Source organism: Hippocampus guttulatus, chromosome 23 (genome assembly GCF_054856545.1).
Source record: "Hippocampus guttulatus isolate MCC_2025c chromosome 23, RoL_Hgut_1.0, whole genome shotgun sequence".
Lineage (NCBI taxonomy): Eukaryota > Metazoa > Chordata > Actinopteri > Syngnathiformes > Syngnathidae > Hippocampus > Hippocampus guttulatus.
The window spans coordinates 989983-1011888 of record NC_141283.1 but is presented as its reverse complement, the minus strand read 5'-3'; the positions used below and the strand labels follow the sequence as shown (position 1 = coordinate 1011888).

General features: G+C 48.0%; 1 protein-coding gene across 1 annotated transcript in view; it reads right to left on the bottom strand.

Annotated features, from left to right (window-relative positions):
- The window catches only part of LOC147185597 (forkhead box protein O3-like), a 34717-nt gene extending 12997 nt beyond the window's left edge, over window positions 1-21720 (bottom strand). The window contains exon 1 of the mRNA XM_086104066.1: window positions 20755-21720. Coding sequence (XP_085960192.1) covers window positions 20755-21297 — 543 coding nt within the window. The 5' untranslated portion in view covers window positions 21298-21720. The remainder of the gene's footprint in view (window positions 1-20754) is intronic.
- Between the last annotated feature and the right edge of the window lie 186 nt (window positions 21721-21906).

The window sequence follows — 21906 nt, the reverse complement described above, 5'->3', positions numbered from 1 at the left end:
TGATGCTAAAAACAGATACAGCGCACACACACACACACGTATAAAAAGGACAACAACTCTTACCATATGTTCCACGATTCCCATTTCCAAGTTTTTTTCTCTACCGTCATTCAAGCCTGCGCAAGACTCATCCATACGTTCATTGTTAGGTGGAAGCAGGTGGTGAGGTAACCTGATGACCTTCTCCCCAGCAAAGCACTCCAGCTCCTCTTGGGGACCCCCCCCCCCCCCCCCCTCACCCTCCAAAGGCATTCCGAAGCCAGATGGGCTCCACAGTCCCTCCGCTCAACCTTTTGCGGCGTGAGCGGCCTCTTCGCCGATTCTCCAACGGGGAGAATCCAGATATCATAATGGGGGGAGCCTTAAGTCACTATCTGAACCCCCCCTCCCCCTCCTCACCTTATCGTCATTCTTTTGCCCGTTACCACGGCTGATAGGCAAGTGATGGGATCTAAATCAACCGGTCGCTTTATCTTTCTGCCCCCTGATAGCACGTCGACACTTCTGTCTGGCTCGGCCTCGATCTTACTCACTTGTCGACAATGACGGCGAGAAATATAGGCTGGGTCAACAACTTGACCGGATTATTTTCATCTATCCATCCAGCTGTTTAACCCCAACCGACTTGGAGCGAGAGGTGCCTAGGATCTGGACTACATCGAGACAAATATTGAAAAAGTCATGCCCCCCCCCCCACCTCATCCTAAACTTGAAAACCCAGACCCTGTGACAATCACACGCTACACCGAGACAACAACACTCCTCACCCCAACCATCGCATCATCTGCAAATGGCACCGAACCAACCGGTAAAATCCTATAACGCCATCTGACAGGGTGATGACGCATTCGCAATCGTTCAGGTGGGGGGGGGGGGGGCTGATTGTCAGTTAAAAATAGGTGCTGTATGGAGACAACACCTCCAATTATGGGACAACATACAGCTTTTAATAAGCTTTCAAAAAGCCTCTCGAGACCCACGGAGTCAATAAACGGCTTCATATTACGTGGCCGCTTTTTTCTTTCGCTGTATTGTGTGTTTGACCTACTGTAGCTTTCTTGCCCGGTCCAGATTGTTTAAACCTGCCTGACCCGCTTGCCCCCATTTCAAACTGCAGGAAGGTGTGTGTGTGTGTGTGTGTGTGTGTGTGTGTGTGTGTGTGTGTGTGTGTGTGTGTGCGCGCGCGCGTCTGTGCTGATGTCAGCACTTCCAAGTCTGCCAACTCTCTTCCCCCTAGCTAAGCAGCAGAGTGCAAGTCAAGTTTTACCCCCCCCCCCCCCCCGCCCCCATACAACATACTGTACACATTCGTACAGTGGATCAGTGTCTCAAGTGTGTATACTTAAGCACACAACACACACACACACACCAAAAGGACCTGCCTGGTGTCTTTTCTCCCAGCAACAGAGTGGCCCCTGCCTTACTTTCTGCTGGCTCCGCCCACCCGCCTTTCTGAAGGAGGCACATGACTTCCTGCTTGCAGGAAACGAAGGAAGCCTTCTCCCCCCCGCCCAATGTTTTTTCCTCTTCCTAGCGTAGCATAAACGCAGCGGGGCCTCGTTTACAAATAAATGCGGAGGAACGTTCGTACCGTGCGCGCAACTCTCATAAAAAATGTGTCGCCCTTTTAGCCTCGGTGTTGATATCAATGTAGTTGCAATACATTGTGCATGTTTTTTTTTTTGTTTTCGATCCGATCCATACGCATGACCTGAGGAGGTTTCGAAAGCCGTTTGCAGAAATTCGCACAAATTCACGCGTGGTTATTTGCCGCCGTTGTGACTGAGCCTTAAAACGGTGTGACGCAGCCTGCGCTCGCTCGTTGTGAATCAAAGCTTTGTGTTCTTTAATAACCCGTAATTAAATCACTCCCGTTAAAATCCAGTTAAGCCAGTTCACTGTTCCGCGTGGGCACATGAGTGTCCAGTATTGAATAGTGTACATACTACACGCGCCATTGCGTGTGCGTGACTCCATCACGCTGAGACGCAACTCATTATTACCATCCAAAAGCCGACGGTGACACTTTAGACATGCTCGGGTTGGCCATCGCATGCTTAACCCTTTCACGGAAAGGCTGGTGAGGAAATCTTGTCAGGTTTAGGGGGTCACATTTTAACCATAAATTCTTGTCAAGAAAATTGGAGGGTCGACTTTCCCCTTTAATGCATGACAGGGGTTTCGTATTGGCTTGCTTCCCCGATTGGCTGGGCGTTGTAGCCTAATCGTGTCAATTTTGAGTTCAAGTCGCCAAATTTTGCCAAAATATAATCGGAGGTGTCAAATCTCGTGTCCAGAAAAGTAAAAACCAAACCACAGTTTGGCTTTCGCCACAGGTGCTTCTACTCAACCGGCAGGTCAACGGGCTCTCGAGTATTCACTCTTTGAATACGCACCGATACCGCGTCACCGATACTCCAAAAATAATGACCAAAGGATTCACCATGTCGGTTTGTTTCACTCTTGGTATGACCGTGATAATTAATTACGGAATTCACTCGCCCCTTTCGTCTAGAAGCACGAGTTCAGAACACTTCAGAGAACTCCGAACACTATAAAAGGAGATGATTTATTATAGAAGTCCAAACTGGTTAAATATGCACAAGGCGCCTCCTTTGGACCTCGCAGCTTGAAGTGAACTTGAGCGGCATGGCAACGAAAATGGAATTTCATTAAAAAGCCCTCGCAGATGCTAGATTGCGATCAAGTATTTATTTTAGGCCCAAGGACCAACCCAATCGCCAATTTAAGGCACCTCATTTGGACCGGCGTGCATCAATCAGATTTTTACACCGCACCGGCGTGCTAAAACATGTTTTATTAGCCCTTCAGCGAGATTCACTTCGCCGTATTAAAAAAAAAAAAATTGACGTCGCTCCCCGCGCGACTGCACATATTTCAGCGCTCTCGAATATCTTCTGCTGCTTATTTGCTAGCGTTAGCGACGGATACGATATATCACCATCGGGATATTTTGGCCCACTGCTCCTTTCAACCTGTACTTTTCACTCTCTCTCTCTCTTTTTTTCTTTTTTTGGGCTTCATTCAAAGTCACCTAACCGCACAAAAGTTGCGTGGTGACATCAGTTGGCAGCGGGCCAGAACTTTCTGCTCGCGAGCTCTTCGTTTTGTTGTTTTCGTGCCCGGCCCACTCGCCGCGAGCACCAATCGCTCAATTCTAACCACCGAACCACCGCCCCCCCCCCCCCCCTCTTTCTGTTTCGCTTTTCACCCACTTTCTTTCTCCGAGGCACTTCGGAGCTCCACTGGGCACACACACACACACACACGCACACACACACACACACACACACACACACACACACACACACACTCAGTGCAAGGTGACTGTGCAGCTTGACGGGTCCGGTGCCTTTGAAAGGAGAAATTTCTGGTAATCCTTTTGCCGCTTCTGTGCCAAGTCCTTGTAGAGCGGAGGGGAATTGGTGGGGGGGGGGTTACGGGAGTGCAAAGAAAGCAGTTTTCTGCAGGCTATGCCTCTTGCTGATGGTGGAAGCAAGAGGCTTCCAAATATTACCAAATGTACTTTCAAACAAAATAGTTAATTTTATTTAGACGGTGTGGACAGAACAATTTGCCGCATCTCCGGTTGCGCTATGCGCGGCGCACACGTCACTCCACTCCGAGGCATTGTTCAATGTGCTGCGGCGCTGCCTTTTTGGTTAGCATCATCGTCGGCCCTCGTTGCTACAGAAACCGAACCAGTTTTGGAGCGCAATACGGTGTGTAACCCTCCTCGAGCGAGTCAGCCGCAACGACGGCGCGCCGGCGGCACGTGCGGTCGGCGGTCGATGGGCTCACACAGTGTCTGCTGAAAATAACAGAAATAATGCAGACTCAAAAGTGGAAGTGGCGGCTTTACGTTAGCTCCGCTGTCTGGTTACGCGATGAATGAGTTGATGTGTTGCAACTTAAGTTCACAACGGCTCCTGTCTGGACGTTAGTGTGTGTGTGTGTGTGTGTGTGTGTGTGTGTGTGTGTGTGTGTGTGTGTGTGTGTGTTTGTGGGTGTTATGTGCACGATCATAAACCTCATGGTTAGTACACGATACAGTCCGACGCAGTACAGCATGTGTGCAGCCAGTGTTTTACTTAATGTCCACAGTGTGAATGTTCTACTGTCTGCGAGCCACATTTGGCAAACACACTTTACTGCATGCTTGTGTTGAAGTAGAAGTATGGAGAATTATGTAAAAAATAAATAAATAAAGGAAAAAAAAGGTTAAAAAAGGACAAATCAACTCTTTCAGTAAGTGAAAAAAAAATCTTTGGAGGTTGAATAAAAAAAGTAACCAGCCTATGTCAACAGAATGGAGTCAATTTTAGTAAAAAAAAAAAAAAAATCTGTAAGAGTCAGAAAATACACTGTAGCAAAGTACAAATACTTGTACTGCCGAAGTGTGTGGAAATGTGTGTCAGAGTGTGTGTGTGGGTGCATGCATCGTTTGTTGTTGTCTCGTCATTTTTTTTTTCCCCAGAATGCCCCGCAGTAGAAAGTCTGCTGTCCGTCTGGTGCTCTGTTCCTCACTAAGTGGGTCAGTGACTGGCTCAGTTGGTAGGTCGAGTTAGGCTAAAGTCACTCGCTGTTTGTGTGCGTGTGCGCACACATGGGTGGCGAGGGACGAATCGCCATCACGAGTTCAAATCCAGGGCAGAGGGAGAGCAAAAAGAAAGGAAACAAGCCAGACGAGCCTCTGTGTACTTGAGTGCAAGTGGGCAGGGCGACATCATCATCTTGCAGGATTGAAAAAAAAAAAAGGTGAGCAGGCCAGGCAGGGTTGCTGATAAAACTGCTGCGGGCGTACTTTTAATGTGAAGGATGCACACAGACAAGACTGCAGATGGCCCACCAAAGTAAAGTGTATTTACTTGCTCTGTCTGACGATTGTCTGGGTCGCTCTACAGCGGGCGACGCCTAGGGACCACCACTTACAGCGTGGGGGGGGGGGGGGGGGGTTCAGGATTCATGTTTGAGTGTGGCGGGGGGGAGGGGGGGTTGCAAAAGGCAGTGAAAGAATTTAGGTTAGTGTGAATTATTCAGCGACAGCCAGCCTTCGCCTCGATTAAAAAAAGCCGCAAGAGGATACGCGGCCGTCAGCGTGACAGCGTTTTGGAAAGTGGCACATTGGGCCAGAGCGTGTGTGCACGTGTGTGTACGTGCGCGCAGAGTCACAATCCGGCAGATTAAAGATTAAGATAAAGCACCAAACTGCGGCCGCCGCTGTCATTTACGTCGCATTGTCTTTATTGAACTCCTCTCTCATCACTTCTAACAAGTAGCGGGCACGCTGCGTGCTTGGTGTGCCAAAGGCTGGTTTTGAAAATGCGCTAATATCTCAGTATCGAGGCGATACCGGCCTTGTTTCAAGATATCGGGTACTCCTGGAGGCTTCCGATACCAGCCACCGATACTTAAGGCAAAAAAAGAAATAAAAATCTGAAACTGAGTATGTCCCCCTCGGTAATAGTTGCTGCCATACTGCTGAAGTAGTACCCAGAGTGAATACCCGCATTGGTATCTCAAATAGGCAACCAGTCAGGGGTGCATCCTGGGATAGGAAAAGCTCACCCGCGATCTTTCTTTTTCTTTTTTTTTTTTGTTTGTTTCATTTTTTTTCCTTGTTCTGTACATACTGTACTCTTGCACCGCTGAGTGCAACAGGCCTCCCCATGTCAAATCCTCCCCCCAGCCCACATCCCCTCGTCGACTTCACTTCCTCTTTTAACCTCCCCGCTTCACCCCCTCCCCCCTCCTCCGTTTTCTCGCCTCGAGCCTCTCTCTCTCTCTCTCTCTCTCGGGTTTCAAACTTGGAAGGTGGCCAATTAACACAAGAGCGCCGAGATGCTGGAGGAGGGGAGGGGAGACGGGAAGGCAAAAAGGGGGTGGGGGCATCGCTACACACTGACCTACATACACTTCCACCCAGCTGATTGAATCCCGCACCGAAGCCCACGGCCAATCGCGAGGCGAGTCGGAGCGCCGAGCAGCCAATGATGACGGCGGCTGGCTGCGGAGCCGCGGCGCTGTCTCTGTACAGTTTTGGGTAATTATACGGTGGGCCGGCGAGAAGAAGAAGTCGAGATAACCGAGGGGAGTCGCAGCGAATGAGAATGAGAGGGCGAGCGAGCAGCCAAGCGAGGCTCAGACGGACAAATATAGACGCTTGTTCCTCCGGCCTCCTCATCTTATGCTGTAACAAATGTAGACGGATGAACCCTCGTCCTAGAGACGGGATTGGTGGCCCGTATTTGACAGTTCTCCTTTTTTTTTTTTTTTTTTAAGGCGCAGGCCAAACAGGCTTTGCTAACTACACTGGCGCATCATTTGCTAGCCTGTTTATTTACTCAACTGCAGACTGACCAGGTTATGCATTTGGGGATGGACTGTATTGGCCGACATATTTGCTTTGTAATATATCATATATACAGTAAGTGTGTGTGTGTTGGAAACAGTAGTCATATGCTATAGTGCTAAAAGTATTTGCTCCCCTGCTCCCCATTGGGTTAATTATGACGAGACAAATTCATCCCAAAGTTGTTCTCTGGGTTGAGGTCAGGGCTCAGGACTCAAATCAGTCAACTACAGCCAAAGCGGCACTTGAAGGTCTTTCTGGACTTTGCTTTTTGCACTTTGTGCAAGTGGAAAAAAGGCCAGCTCGCGACTGTTCCCACAAAGCATGGAACCGTCAAAAATTCGGAACGTGTGAATACAAGTATTGTTTATGCTTCAGATTACCGTGTCCGAGAATCATTTTGACACCATCTCATGACAAAGCTGCAGTAGTACTCACGAAAAGACATAACGCGCACTTAGACACAGCTTTGGCGCCGGGCCGACATGGAAAGTTCGATCCGCAGCCAACTCGTTCTTGGCACGCCGAGTGAGCTCTTACATAACAACCAAAATGTACACTCGCATCCAAAACAAATGTGTTGACACATAAATTGCATTTGATCCCACTCATGCCTTCGCCTTTGCCACGCTATGTTACCGTTTTGCTGCGGTGGCAAAAGAAATGATGGGGGTGGGGGGGAGGAAGTGCAAAAACAATACAAATGCCAAGAATAAGAGTGGGGGTGGCGCAAACGGGCAGCATGAGGCACACTAACCCATATTTACAGAGATGGAGGCTTTTGCAGAGCCCGCAACTGTACGCAGGCTCGGGGAAATGATGGCTTGCAGGGAGGAAGGCTGAATACTCAAAGTGGTCATGTGGCGCGAAAGAAAGGGAAAAGCCAACAAAAGCATTTCAAGTGTTAAACAACACTCATTGGCAGAAGTGGACTACATTGCCGCAACGTGAGTGTCGCGATGCCAAGTTCCCCTTCCGGGATTATAATTCGCGTAATTAATTGTAATTTTTAAATTATTATTATTATTTTTTGTAGCATGAAGTGGCCCTGAGAGTATTCTTAATAAAACTCGCCTTGTTTTAAAGTAACCGTTGGGATCCAATCGAATATCGTGTGGCCTACGTTGCATGTTCACGCACGCGCCAGGGGTTAGGTGGATCTCGCTCACGCGCGCGCACGCACAAAATACGCGCGCACGCAAATGCAAATGCACTGTACATTAATCAGACTAAAAGCCTTTTCAAACCACACGGTGATGTCATCGCAAAGCGATAACTGAGGACAAGCGCGTCCTCGGGGGATCCGGCGATCCACAAAGGTCTGGCTCACACATCTGTGTCTCATAAACACACACGTATACGTACACGCACGCTCGCACACGCGCTTACGCACACACACGCTTTCGAATGAGCAGCTTAGGCTATGGGAGGTGATGCAGCTTCATGAATAATGAACAGACACGGACTAAAGTGCTCGTATGAAAATGGATTCCTGCACAATATTGACCCTTTCCTTTCCTTTTTTTTTATTTTTATGTGGCCCTTTGCACAGTACTTTGCGACTTTGGTTTGATGTGGATTTTGTACGACGTGAAAAGAGACAAAAGTCCTCGACTAATTGAGACAAGCCTAATAAAGGCGCGGAAAGCACTTTGAAAAATTCTCACGCATCACCTTTGGGTGACCGTGAACTACAGTCATCCATAAACCGGTCTTGTGTGTGTGTGTGTGTGTGTGTGTGTGTGTGTGTGTGTGTGTGTGTCAGAAAGCTGAAAAGAACAAAAACAAAGAAAAGAGAACACACTATTCATTGCATTGCGTGTTTATTGTGTGGTCAGCAGCAGTCAGCAGAACCTTTTCTTTCTACGCAACCGCTTTCTTGCCGGTCTTTCTTATCTACTTTTGCTTGAAGTTATTATTTTTCTTCCAAGAATGTCACAAAGAGCATGTCAGAACTTGACACTTTGCAAACCAACAGGCTCACCGCGATCGACCTTAACGGTAATCAGTAAAGTTTTGAGATGACCTTTGCTCGGAATTTAAATCACAAGTTTCCAAGGAGGCTTTGCATTTTTTTTGGGTTTTTTTTTAGAACGAGCTGCGTTTGCTAAAACGCACCTTTCATGCTGACGCGCATCCAAGCGGAAGGCATACAGCAACCCCCTTTAATTAGAGTCTGCTAAATCCAAACACGGCAGCTTGGCGAAATGTGTGCGTACTTGACCTCGGTGGTCAGATCGCAAAAAAATCTAACATTTTTGAGAGTTTTACCTCTTCCGTCCACTTTCAACACAACTGATTAAAATACCTTTTTGAAGTATTTCTACCAGCCCGTCATCACTTTCTTGTTTCAGTTCCTCAAATAATGCTGCGGTGTGCCCCCTTCAAGCTGTTTATGTATCACTGGCAATGTTGTTTAAACAGCTTAATCGCCTCATTTTGTCGAACAAATGTCTGCTAGCTTGATGCTGCATAGCGCGACGCTACATTGAAGGCACGCGTAAAGGAAGACATTTTTTGACTTTGTGACATTCGATCGTATGCGGCAACTCTGAGCGGGTGGGGGGGGGGGGTGTCAAACTCATTTTTGTCATGGGCCATATTTTAATTACTGTTCCCTTGGAGGGCCGTGATGACTGAAACCATATAAAGAAGTCAAGAATAATGTTTTACTCCACTTTTGTTGAAGTTAATGTCATATGTCATGACGGGTTTGGTTTTCCAAGAAAATGCAGATGAGAATTGGCAATTTTGGTACAGATTTTAGCCAGCTTCACGGAAGTTCACATGTTCGATTTGCTTTTATGGGCCACATAAAATAAGGTGGCGGGCCGGATCTGGCCCCCGGGCCTTGAGTTTGACAACGACAATAACCCAGCCCCACCAAAGAAAACGAAAAAACAAAACAAAACATGAATCGTGATATAGCGCCTGAAAACTGAATACTCATTTATGATTTTTTTTTGGTTTGTTTTGTTAAGTGACCAGCAGAGAAAGTTGAGTGTAGGAGAGGATAGGAAGGAGTGTTAAAGTCAGAAACTGGACAACAACAGGCCAAGGGCTTTCCCCTGCATTAGCCCCGCCACCCCAACACCCCCCCCAACCCCGCCCCCTCCCACCTTCCCGCACACACCACACAAATTCGCCTACGTATTCATAGCAGGCACAAAGCCTCCACTGTAGAAGGGCCCCTTCACACACAAAAGCCTTGAACCACTGACATGAGATGTGTGTTTGAGACTATTTCTCTATGCATGCACACTGGCTGAATACATGTGATGTGTTTATGCACATATTCCCCATTCTGCCCCCCTCCCCTCCCTCCCACCCACCCCGAAGCATTTTGAGATGCTCCGGATCTCGTGGGGTCAATGTCTGCGAGAATGGGTTCCTCTCTTCAGCAACCGAGTGAGTGACGGGCAGATGGCGAGGTGGGTTGCCGTGGGAATGCAGGGATGAGCTTCACGCAGAGAGGCATCACACTTGCCTGCACCTCCAATGCCCTCAAACGCACACACACACACACATGCACATGCTATTAATGTACCCTCCAATCTGTGTGTAGAATAGAGCCGTGTGGATGGCTCAATGTGCCCGGAGGCTTTGGAGGGATTTCATGCTCTCATAAGCAACACATAGTAACACACCGCTGGCCATGCTCCCTGCCCCGGCTAGCCACATTAGGCCAGAAAAGACAAGTTGAGGGATTGAGGGGGCGGGGGGGGGGGGGGGGGCAGAAAGATGAGCAAAGGTGGGGGAGAGATATGCGGATTCACAAATGCGGAGTGCTTTCGAACTACTTACAAAACTCCTTAATGAGCGCCCGCGGAACGCTTATCCAGCAGTTTGACCACGTGGATGTAAAAACTATGCTTAAGAGTCATTCATGCACACGCTACCTTTTTTTTTTTTTTGCGATCATGTAATCCAGTTTTCAGTTTATCGTCTTTAATTCAGATTCCTTCCTATTTACTTTTACTCATCTAGCAAGCATCCGTATTTTCGTCATACCGGAACTACTTCCTGCCTCTGTGTCTAAGAATCATGGGAAATGTAGTTCGACTAGCCGACTGGGCCAGTCAGACTGAACACGAGCTGAGTGTTTCTGGCGCTTCTTTTGTAATGTGTACCATGAGGTACACGAGCTTCCAATAGCTGCTGGGACTGAGCAAAAACAGGTTAGATCATGCATCTAATGCTCCAAAAAAACGTGATACTGAACTTGCTATTTGCACATAACAAGTTTTTGGTCATGTAGTCTTTTTGTAGACTTAGTACAGGTGGTTTTGCCAATCGCCATGTGATACTGGTCGGATTAAGAGGTTTTGACTTTGTGTCAGATTTCTGAAGTAGGCGCTTAGCAACCCACGGGCGAAATGATTGACAGTTTAACTTCTACCCGCAAACAGCACTCGAAAACATCCATCCGGTTTGAGGCGCTGACCCTTCACCTTGCTGATGGTCGACGGCGCAGCGTCTATGTTTTAAACCTTGGCGGCAAATGCAACACTCTCCTGTTGAATTCAACCAGAGGCAACTGATTTTCTCCGGCGTTTCCCTCGGGGAGAGGGTTGGGTGGGGGGGGGTGGGGGTTTAGTGTTCGAGTTTTACCACTCGAAGTAAGACGCGCCCTGGAATCAAATTTCACCCACCCCCGCACTCTCAAAGAGACGGGCCGGGCCGATTGGCAGGAAGATTCGGTCGGCCATCGAACAAAGCGGTCCGATCGTCAAAGGAAAGACCACGTCACGTCACTTATTGCGCCGTCAGCAAACACGCAAGGACACGCTTATTAGATCGACCGCCTTGTATACTGTAGCTCCTCTTATCAACCTTGCCAAGCACCGACACCCACGACCCCTCTGCCACCCCCCCCCCCCCCCCCCCGCCCCCCACAGCCACACACACTCTTCCATAAAAGCCAGGTGTGTAAACAAAGGTCTGCCTCGGAACCATAAACCATAACCGTTAAGATGAGAAATGAAAACGGTGGCCCATCTCCCGCCTCTCCAAATGGCTTACGATACATTTTCTTTGGATGACAAGTGGCGTAAATATTGCGACATAGTGGATTGTTATCTGTGAAGATACATTACACACATCGATACCCCCCCGCACCCCCCCCCCCCGCATCGGATTGATAACGTCGCCGCATTTTGGGGAAATATGGCGCTAATTGTTTCGAGCATGTGCGATCACTTACTTCATTGAGCCACCCTCTTGTTTTTCAATGCGCTTTAGAAGTATCGGGATTTTTGGATTGGATCTGGTCAGCCGCTCTCTGATCATCTGATCACTCTCTGGCGTGGACTAATTCAACCGGATGAAACCGGTGCTGGTCTTTCCGCAGAATGTGTCGCGAATAACGTGCTCCCACTTGAATACTAGCACACTGGCGAGTGTATTACCTCAGGTCATAGCCACAAATGAATCCACGAGCTAGCATGGAAGCGGATGAAACTGTGGGTGGGTCGTGTTTGGTTTAGCTGCGTCAAATACCCGAACCGGGTTTCAACGACATTCGCCGACGACGTTGCCGAGTGAACGCATTCAGTCGTAGTTGTAAAAGTAAGTAGCCTTTGGACTTGACCGTACCGTTGAGTCGCTGAACAAAGACTTACTTCATGCTACAGTGCAGCACGTTGCCCCCCGGCCCCTCCCTGCCTCCCTCCATAACGTATGTGGTCACACTTGTCAAGGCCCGAGCCGTAGTTGCGACTTCAAAAAGGAGTGGGATTAGCGCTTGCTGGGGGCTAGCGTGCGCGTTTGTGTGTACGTGTGTGGGGACTACCAACAAGCTCTGCAGTCGACCAGTGTGGGGAACTAATTATCCTTCTCGGCCCAAAAGATCATTTCCCTGTTTTAATGACGCGTGGAGGATGCGGAACATTTGAGGCCGGCGTGTATACAACAAGAGCTGTTGTCGTTCCTGCGACAGACAGGCAATGCATGATGCGGACATGTTGACCTCTGGACATTTTTCGCTGTGTCCGTGGAGAGGGCTGGACATGCGGTTTTTGCAGGTGCGGTGCGACCAACAAGTAGATGCTAATATTTGGATCATGCAGCTAAAATATGCAGAGTAGGGCTGTATGAAGACATACACACGCATAGGAACAGACACGTAAGCAAACACACACGCAGAGCTGGATTAGCTCAATTTAGCGGGCCACCAAAACAGTTAATCCCGCATTAATTCGCTGCCATCAATCTGGACTAGAAGCATAACTGAGAAGGAATGCACAACTGGATTTAAGTCCCCCGCCCCCTCTTTCGTTTTCGCATCCAGTACTCCCCTCCGCCCATCGAACCCCTCCACCCCTTTGCTGACACAGAAAGCGTGGCCGTCGTCGATTAATTGTTAATCAGGACGAGCAGCTCGGCCCGCCTTTACCGACTCAGGGGTGCCACGTTGTCTTGGCTAAGTAATTGAACGAGACGGGCTCTGGAGAAAAACAAATTAAAGTTTTAAAGCCCCAAAATTGCAGTTTGCGCTTATTTTATACTGGAGTGTGGAGCCACTTTTGCACCGCCCATCTAAAGTGGCGTTTTTCTAACTCGATGGCCTCTGATTAGGTCCTGCAAAAACTCAAATTGAACCAAGATTTTTTTTTTTTTAACCTTTTTGGCTCGGGGGTTGAACATCTTCAATAATTATCCTCACGTGAGAAGCTGTGTAAACGCATACTTTGGTGTGTACTGTCTCACAGCTACACTGGCATCAGGCATCATTTTGCCTTCAAGGCAGTGTAAAAGCGTCTGGGGGGGCGGGTGGGGTGACATCCAGCGTGCGCCTCTGTTATCAGCTCTCGCAAATTGCAAGCGCCCTCCCAACCTGCTTGACAAGCAGTGAGATGCTATGGAGATGAGCAACACCCAACCCATCCTAGCATGTACAAGTACACTGCGTTAATGCGTGCTCACAAACCCCCAAAAATAAATTAAAAAAAATAATTAAAATGTTGGGCAGTTCGACAAAATATTTTAAAATTTTTGCTGTTGTGAAAATTGTGAGAAGAGCCAAGACGTTAGCGGAACTAATTGTCCCTTGTATGGCCCCCAAACTTTAAGGTATTGTTTTGGAGTGTACAATTTGCTTGCTTTGTTGTTCCAACTTAAAAAACTCTTTAGCCAAAAAAACAAACAAAAAAAAAACTAGTTGTGTCATGCGTGTAGTTGCTGCGTTTCTACACGTTTTATTTGTTTTGTACAACGGCACGTAGACAGCATCGGTGTAACGTGAATTTCCAGTCGGGCTGGTATTTGGTAGTCATTTTTCATCCATTCTAATGATCTCGAATTGTGGTAAAAAAAATTAATTAAAAATCAAAGTCTTCAGTTCCAGCCTAAAACCGTCAATTGCGTTTGGCCGTAATGGTGGAGGCCTTGCGCGGTGCAAGAAAATGGGCACAGCTGATGGCTCGAGTTCGAGAAATGTAAACAGATATGAGATCGGTGGCCGCAAAGTAAACATGCATCGCTTATCTCGTTGGATATCTCAGTACTTTCGAGAGCAAAACCTACGAAAAAGTACAGTATGTCAACATCGGGGGGAGGGGGCGGGCTTTTGCAGAGCTCGCCATAAAGGGGCATGCAAATATAAATTCCTTTTCAGGACATGAAATGCAATTATAAGTAGCTGAGACTGTAAGTTTACTCTCAAACTCAACATAAAAAGAAAAACAAAAACAAACAAATTGCTGCCGTAAGAATTACCCGCTATCTTACTAATCTAGAAATGGAGAACGGCATTAACATGCTAACGATTAGCAGCGATTATCGCGGTTTTACTTAAAGCAACGGCTATTTGAACGCTAACAGCATATTACTGAAAATCTGAGACAGTGCGGGTATATTTTTCATCTCTCCGCGCATCTGCGACAAAGTAAATATACAGATCATATTTTCACTGCACTGTCGGTCATGGCATGCTGTCCGTAACCTCGAAACCTCAAATGTCACGCGCATAACCCGCTGTAACGTGAGCTTACTCTGCTACCCGGTCGTAGTTTTCCATCACTCTTACGGTATTGGTTCGGCACGCATGGAACCCGGGCTGCCCAATGATACTCGAAATAGAACCTTGCCAGCGCCGCTTGACAAGAGTCAATAGCAAGTGGAGACATGTTTTGCCACAAACCGTTTGGCTCCAATTGACTTTTTCTCACAAGTTCAGCTATGCGCCTTGCTTCAATTACCGGGCCGAAACGTTACCGACACGCATCGACCGTGGAAAAGACATCAGCGTAATCTGTCGGCGAACCAAACTGCTGAGCCGCTTGTTTCGAGCGGGTGAGGCCTGCTTTGACAGCAAGTTCCGTTCGAAACTCACCGACTCAACAGGGCCCCGAACTACTTTACATACCGCAAGATGCTTTGGCTTTAATTTGCACGTAATGAGCGGCAAATGCAATTAGGAGGAGCGGTTGGTTTAGCTTGTCGGAGTAACCAAATGATTGCACAATCTCAACGTTATTTATCGCACGTGACAATTTGACGTTTCGGTATTTTAGCAAGGATCATGCAAGTTGACACACATGAGTTGCTTATGCGGGGGACATAAAGTGACATGGCGGGCCGGATCTGGCCCCCCGGGGCCTAGTGTTTGACACCCGTGTTGTAGAGGCATGTGACTGAAAGGTGTGGCCTAGTAAATGGCTTGTTGGTGGGTCGCCGTGTGAGTGTAAGCTGTGGCTGAAAACAGCTCCTGCAAGAGTGTGTCCGTTGTGTTTATGTCCTTTACTGTTTTACTGGCGTACACCAAACGACCGAAAAGCGCTTTAGCAAGTGTGGCTCTCCTTTCCCACATGCGAGGACATTACAGTAAAGTATAGTGGACCTGGCCGGTACATGAATTGTAAAAAACCATCAATAATTGATGTCCATTGAAATGCATTGTATTAATTTTTTTAATCCCCCAAATAAACTTTAGAATTTTTAAATAAACGTTCTATATGGGTTCTCTGGAAAAAATGAGGGTGGAGATCGCCCTGATGAGGACCAGAGCTCTAGAAAATGGATGAATGGAAGTAGTAGATACACCCGTGTAAATGGTGGGAACGGTCAAATCTCAGACTCAATCGTTCATGAGCACCCCGAAAGGGTTTTGAAGCGCGGCGGCAAGCTCGGCAGCTTGTTTAGCTTGCCTCCACCCTATTTTATATCCAGACAAACGAGGACGCGAGCAGGAAACTAATGAGGGACAGAGGTTGGAGGGCGGGAAAGTGAAGACAGACGCTGCAAAAAATATATAATAATAACATGCGCCTTTCAGCCACGAACAGCTCTTAAAAATTAATACGGCATTCTAAATTCCTCCTGAGCGTGTTGAATAATTGAGAGGCGCGTTTGAATAGAGAACTGGCCGTGCTTGGAGCTGGGCCGGTCAACGACAGCTGAGCTTCTTTTGTTTTTTTTTTATTATTTGTTTTGCTTTCACCGGGGCCGTTTCGTTCCAATTACATGATCATTTTTCAACATTCCGTGTCTGAACTTTGCCTGGAGGACTTGACAGGATCTTGCGTGGAAAAGGGAAGCTCAAAGGGAATTTGAAATGAAAGGGACTGGTTGGGCAGCCTCCGTCGATGCTAATTCTTGGTTGCATCCGTCCACTCATTTGCTCGCTACCGCTCATCCTCATTAGGTGAAAAGTAGCGAGTCACCCTGGACCAGTACCACCCCCAAAATATACACGGCTTACGAGTAATACCATGATGTGTAACAAACAAAGCGAAATACAACCGAACTGCACTTAGTCAGTACACAACCCATCAGTGCATTTTTTTTGAATTGGCTGCCATGATCATTTCTGTACATCCCAACCAAAACGACAAGTGCATTTCTACTCTGGCCCGTCGCGTCGAGTAATTACCACAGCCCAGAAAACACGGAGGTAAATTCAAGCTAATCGCCCAGAAGTGTGAATGCATGAATTAAGTCCCAACGACAAGGCGAGCTTCTCTTGTTGAAAGAACTGCGCCCATTGATTGGAAATGGAACCAGAACAGAGCCTGGAGGCCGACTGCGCTGGGTGACACTATTCAGACATTTGGGAGGGGTGCCTGGAGCTGGTGGGTTCCCATAACCCTCCACACACACACACACACACACACACACACACACACACACACACACACACACACACACACACACACACACACACACACACACACACACTCTCAAAGCACTCCATTGGGAATCACAGCCAGAGGGCAGTTGTATTACACCATTTTGGGAGCAAAGCTTGTTAATTTCCCTTGACTCGGCGAGCCACTAAACCTCCCCTCTCGTTGTTGCCTTCTTGCGTAGGGTACCGTCGTTTTGGCACCGTGCCCGCCCGATTGTGTTCCGGGCAAGAGGCGGGGAGGAGTGTGAATATTTCGTTCTAGTACTTAAGTCCATTTAGCAGGTTATGAGTACTTGATGTGCGTATTGACTTCTCTGGTAATGTTTTACTTTTGCTCCCTACGTTTTGAAAACACATGAAGTGGTCCCTGGAGATCATATTTCAAATTTTCTTCACTCTCCATCTGGCCCATACACACTCTTTTATGAAAAACTAAATAAAGCACATGGTAACCTTTCAAATGATTTAGCGCCACTGCACAAAATGAATGAATAATTCACAAACACTGATCTCATTGGTCATAATTTTTTTTTTTTTAAATCCCATCCCACTCACACTACATTCATGGGCAGGCTTATCAAAAGAGCTTTGTCCAGCCTCTCACTCTGTTTGGAAAAAAAACCCAAAAACAGAAAATCAACAGCATAGTGAGAAACACTTTCCTGAAATATTGATGCTCAACTAGGCCTGTTTAGTCGCCCACAAAGCTATCGTTTGGTTCTATGAATGACAACTGGGAGATACACACATTAATATTACCTTCTGCCATTTAATGGAAGAGCATTTCACTCTTCTGCTTGTCACTATACATCGCTGGGGTAGACAGATTAATAACTCACAATTTTGAGACCAATTAAGTGAAATTGGATTTTTTTTAAATTATTAAAAAAAAAAAAAAATTTGCGGTTTATTTCCCCACCTCACAGATAACAAGAAGCGATACCGCGAGTATTAACGTCATGTCAGATCATTGTGACGGAAAGGCCTTCTTTTTTTTTTTTTTCTGACGCCCACAAAGACGAATGTGTGGAAGCGCCACAGTGTAGCGCCGACTAGTGGCGAGGAGGACACGCACAACCCGACGTCAGAAGCCGGCGGAGTGGTTGCATAAGGTGATCAGATCTTCCCTCGCCTTATTTGTGCTTGTCTTGACCTGGTTTTGCCGAGGTTAATGGTTCACCAACAAGAGATATGAAGTGACGTAAGTGGGAACCTGAGAGTGAAACCCGGAGGGATTACTTGGATTTGCTCAGCAAATCTCCTCAACAAAAGGGTGCCCTTGGCCGCGTGAAACTGCGAGCGTTCTCCAACCTGACTGTACGCCGTGAAACTTTCCGGCGGGGTTCTCAAACTCCTCCATGTTTTTTTTCGATGTTTCTCTCCTCCAACACATTTACTTCAAATGAGCTCGCTCATGAATTGATTCTTTGAATCGGGTGTGGCGAAGGAGGGAAACATCCAAAACATGCAGGAAAGGGGCCCTGGAGGACCAGAGTTTGAGACCCCTGCTTGAGAGTGAGGGGGGGGGGGGCTTCTGTAAAACACTCACTCAATATTTAGTTCAAAGACATTCTCAATGTGTTTAAGGGCCGTCCTAAACAAAATTCATCGTTGCTCATTATGTGAGGCACACACATAAAACGATCCTCTTCATCCACGGGGGGGGGGGGGGGGGCTCTCACCTTTTATTTAAAAAAAAATGTTTTTAGGTGATAAAAATGACGACGTGTTGATGTTTTGGTAGCGGTGAAGAGTTTCGGGTAAGAGGACTAAAAAAAGACTGTTGAGATTTATGGACCGATCAGGCTTAACACCCCCACCCCCACCCCACTCCGACCCTCACCCTCACAGCCTGGCCCTCATGCCCGAGATTCCAAGAGTAACAGCCCCTGCATGGTGACATTAAACCGGACCTTGGCAGAGACATGCACGTTTTGCCAGATCACATGGCAAAACTTGAGAAGCCTTAATTGGAACGGTCAAAGGTGTGGAGCCACTTCACTTTTGATAAGTCAAGGCCATCTTGAATTTTGGGGCATTCTGGGTCAATGGTTTTTGGGAGTAACCAGTTCTGGGGGGAAATCCAGACTCTCATTTTCAAAGAGGCCGACTTTAGAAGATATTTGTTGCAATGCCCCTCGCTTGTGGGCAAGGAGAGCCAAAGTCACCGATGCACTTTCGGCCATTTTATTGAATGCAACTCGTGCAAAATGAGAACACTGCTTACACGCAGACGAGGCGACAGGTCGATTCCGCGACTCCGCCTCAACTTTTACAGCTTGAAGTCGACTTAAATGTCAAAATCATCCCCCTCTTTTGGAATTTTGACTTCCAGTCGACCAATTTAGAGAGGACTTATTTTTAGGTGGTACTTGAACTTTGAGAACCACTTGGCATTTTAATTTGTTTCCGTGGAGGAAACGATCCTTTACACGGAGGAGTGCGCGGGGTTACGAGCTTTAGCAGAAAAACAAATCCGACTTGCAAGTCAAGGTATGATTATTATTCATTTGTCCAAATTGTCAGTCACTCCTCCCCTGCGCCTCCTTAGCACAGCCCACACGTCTTTAGTAGGAAGGGAGTTAGCCCACCCCCCCCCCCCCTCCCACCCTTGCCCCTGTTGCTTGCCTTTCAAAGCTCTCCCCTCAAAAGGTTCACCGAAGATCCCAGCAGCGCACTCGTTATGTAATCATTCCACTGGCGCTTCCCCTGCCCGAGTTTTACATAACGAAACAAGGCGACACATTTTGGTGCGACAATCAAATGGTGTTGCGGCAATCTGGTTCTAAATCTAAAAACAAAGGACTCCTGCCACTTGTGGAGTCCTTTTCCGCCTGTGTGAAAGGATCTTTTTTTTTTTTTTTTAATTGTTCGTGGATTAACTTGAATAGCTGTCGGGGACAAAACGAGGCAGGCGCGTTTCCAGATAAACCGGTTGCAACGTGGCTGTCTCGCTTGTCTGTCTCTCCGTGCACCCGGAGGACTACTCTCATGCACATGGCTCGCAACGGGAGAAACAAAAAGGACCCCTGCGTTCACGTCACCAACGGCGTCATTTGGGAAAGGAGAGCTGTTCACGTCATGCCACCGAGCGGGAGGTGTCTCGAACGGTTGCGCGGCAAGCGGTCTTGATTCCTACAAGCGCTTGAAACCACGTGACTAGATTTAAGGTGGCATCAATAACCCTCGATACGTTATAGCAGCTCGCTGAGGGTGCGCCGATCGCCAAGTCACTTTAACTCATTCACTCCCAAAGACGTTTTTAAACGTCTTTTCAGACTTGGTCTAGAATTGGCTGGTACTGAATGAGTTAAGAGGCTCGAGCCCAAGAACCCTTTTCTTATTTGGAAAATGATGAATTATACATTAAATGACTGCTATATGTTCACTGAACACCAAAATGTTTTTTTTTCAAAAATTCAATGCTTTAATCCTAATTTACGATTAGGGCCAAATTTGCCCCTTTGGGATTTAAGGGTAGCATTTGAGTAGCAGAAGTTATAGGGGCCAAATTTGACCCCGTGGGTTCTCTAGGGTTAAATAATAGATGCTTGTAGGATAAAAATGGGATGGAATGTCCGTCCTTCATGAACGGCTTATAGACATCCATTCATTAACCCTCTCATGCACCAATAATGACAACCTGATAAACTGTCCACTGTCGTAACCGCCGTCCCTGAAATAAGTCCAGCTGATGCACCCTAGACTGGTCACCGTAAAAACATCTTATATACATATTGTATATAAGTACGTAACAAGTCGTGTGCATTCCGTGGGATTCCGATTCAATATGTTGCGGTCGATTTTCAGATTCGGCTTTATTACTCCCCAAATATACAAACATGCATGAAAATGTTTTTTTTTTTTTAATGCTGAAATGGAACTGTTGAAAACGGTAACAAATAACTAGTGTTCAAAGTGCATTGTCATATCACCGACCACGTTTCGTGAACACTCGGTAACCGATTGCTGAAGTGACAAGCACTCAACAAGTATTCGTGTTGGCTGTGACTCAAGTGGCACATTCCAATAGATGCAAATGGTGCACAAAAACAAGTGATCGACTGAATTTTGACGGAATTAATGGGCATGATGAGAACCAGACCCTCGTAAAAGCGCGCCGTGGTCTCGCGTGCGTGTTGACAAGGCACATGCTTTTTTTGTTTTTGTTTTGATGGAGGAAGGAGGGGGGACTGGGCTGGGCTGAGGGGTGCGTGCGCGCGCGCGCGCGAGAGAGAGAGAGACTCACTCTTACCTTCCATCCAGCCGAGCTGTTGCTGTCTCCTTTGTCCTTAAAGTAGGGGATGGACCTGACCATCCAGTCGTAGATCTGGGACAGGGTCAGCCTCTTGTCCGGAGCGCTCTCGATGGCTTTGGTGATGAGGTCGGCGTAGGACAGGTTCCCCCAGGCGTTGCGACGAGACGAAGCCTTCCTGGGGGTCTGCTGCACGGTCAGGCCGCCCGCGGCCAGCGCTCCCGAGGCGGCGGGGGGAGAGTGCGCCGAGAGCGGCGAGCCGACGCTCTCCTGGCCGGGCGAGGAGAGCGCGCCGTCGGCCAGCGGGCTGCCGCTGCTCTGGTCGTCAGTCCCCGCGCCGGAGACGCCGCCGACGATGGCCGCGTGCTGGTGGTGGGCGCCCTCCTCGTCGTCGTCCTCCTCCTCCGGGATGATGTCGTGGGCGTCCGGCTTGGCGGCGCTCGAGTCCGGCCGGGGCAGGGGCCAGGTGCAGGAGCGCGGCCGCTGCTGGGGCTCGAAGTCCGGGTCGATGGCCACGGCGTCGGAAAGCGCGGCCTCGGCCATCGTGTCGGCCTTTACTTTGCGACTTTACGAGAGACGACTCGGAGAGCTGTCAAAGTCGCGTCCCATCAATGCGCGCTCCCGTTCTTTGTTGCTAATCCACTGAAGGCTCGCGCGCGCGCTTCAAACTGTCTTGGAAAAAAAAATCCAAAAAATGCCCGGGGAGCGACACAAATGAACGACGTATCGTCAGTCGGACGCCCAAAAGCACTCAAGTCCCAAACCCGAGACGAAATGAATTACCGCGAGTTTTTCGAGAAAGCAAGACTTTAAAACATCCCAGAAAGTCGCGCGCACGCCATCGCCTTCTCTTTCCTCCCAAGACTGCCACCTCACTCCGGTTTACTACACTACTGTATCTCGATGTGCTCTCTCCAACACATGCACACGCACATATTACGCAGACAGCCACCAGCGTGCGAGGCAGTCCAGGTCCAGCCCCCCTGGTGGATCCTGTTCCTGCACGGCTGCGCCTTTTAAAGAGACAATGCAAGAGCAGGACACGTCTCAACATGTCAGTGGAGATCGACAGTAACTCTCGAGTCAAAGTTTGCATCCACATCGGGATTAAACGTATTGCAACTACCAGGAACCAGTTGTTGACTGCGCCAT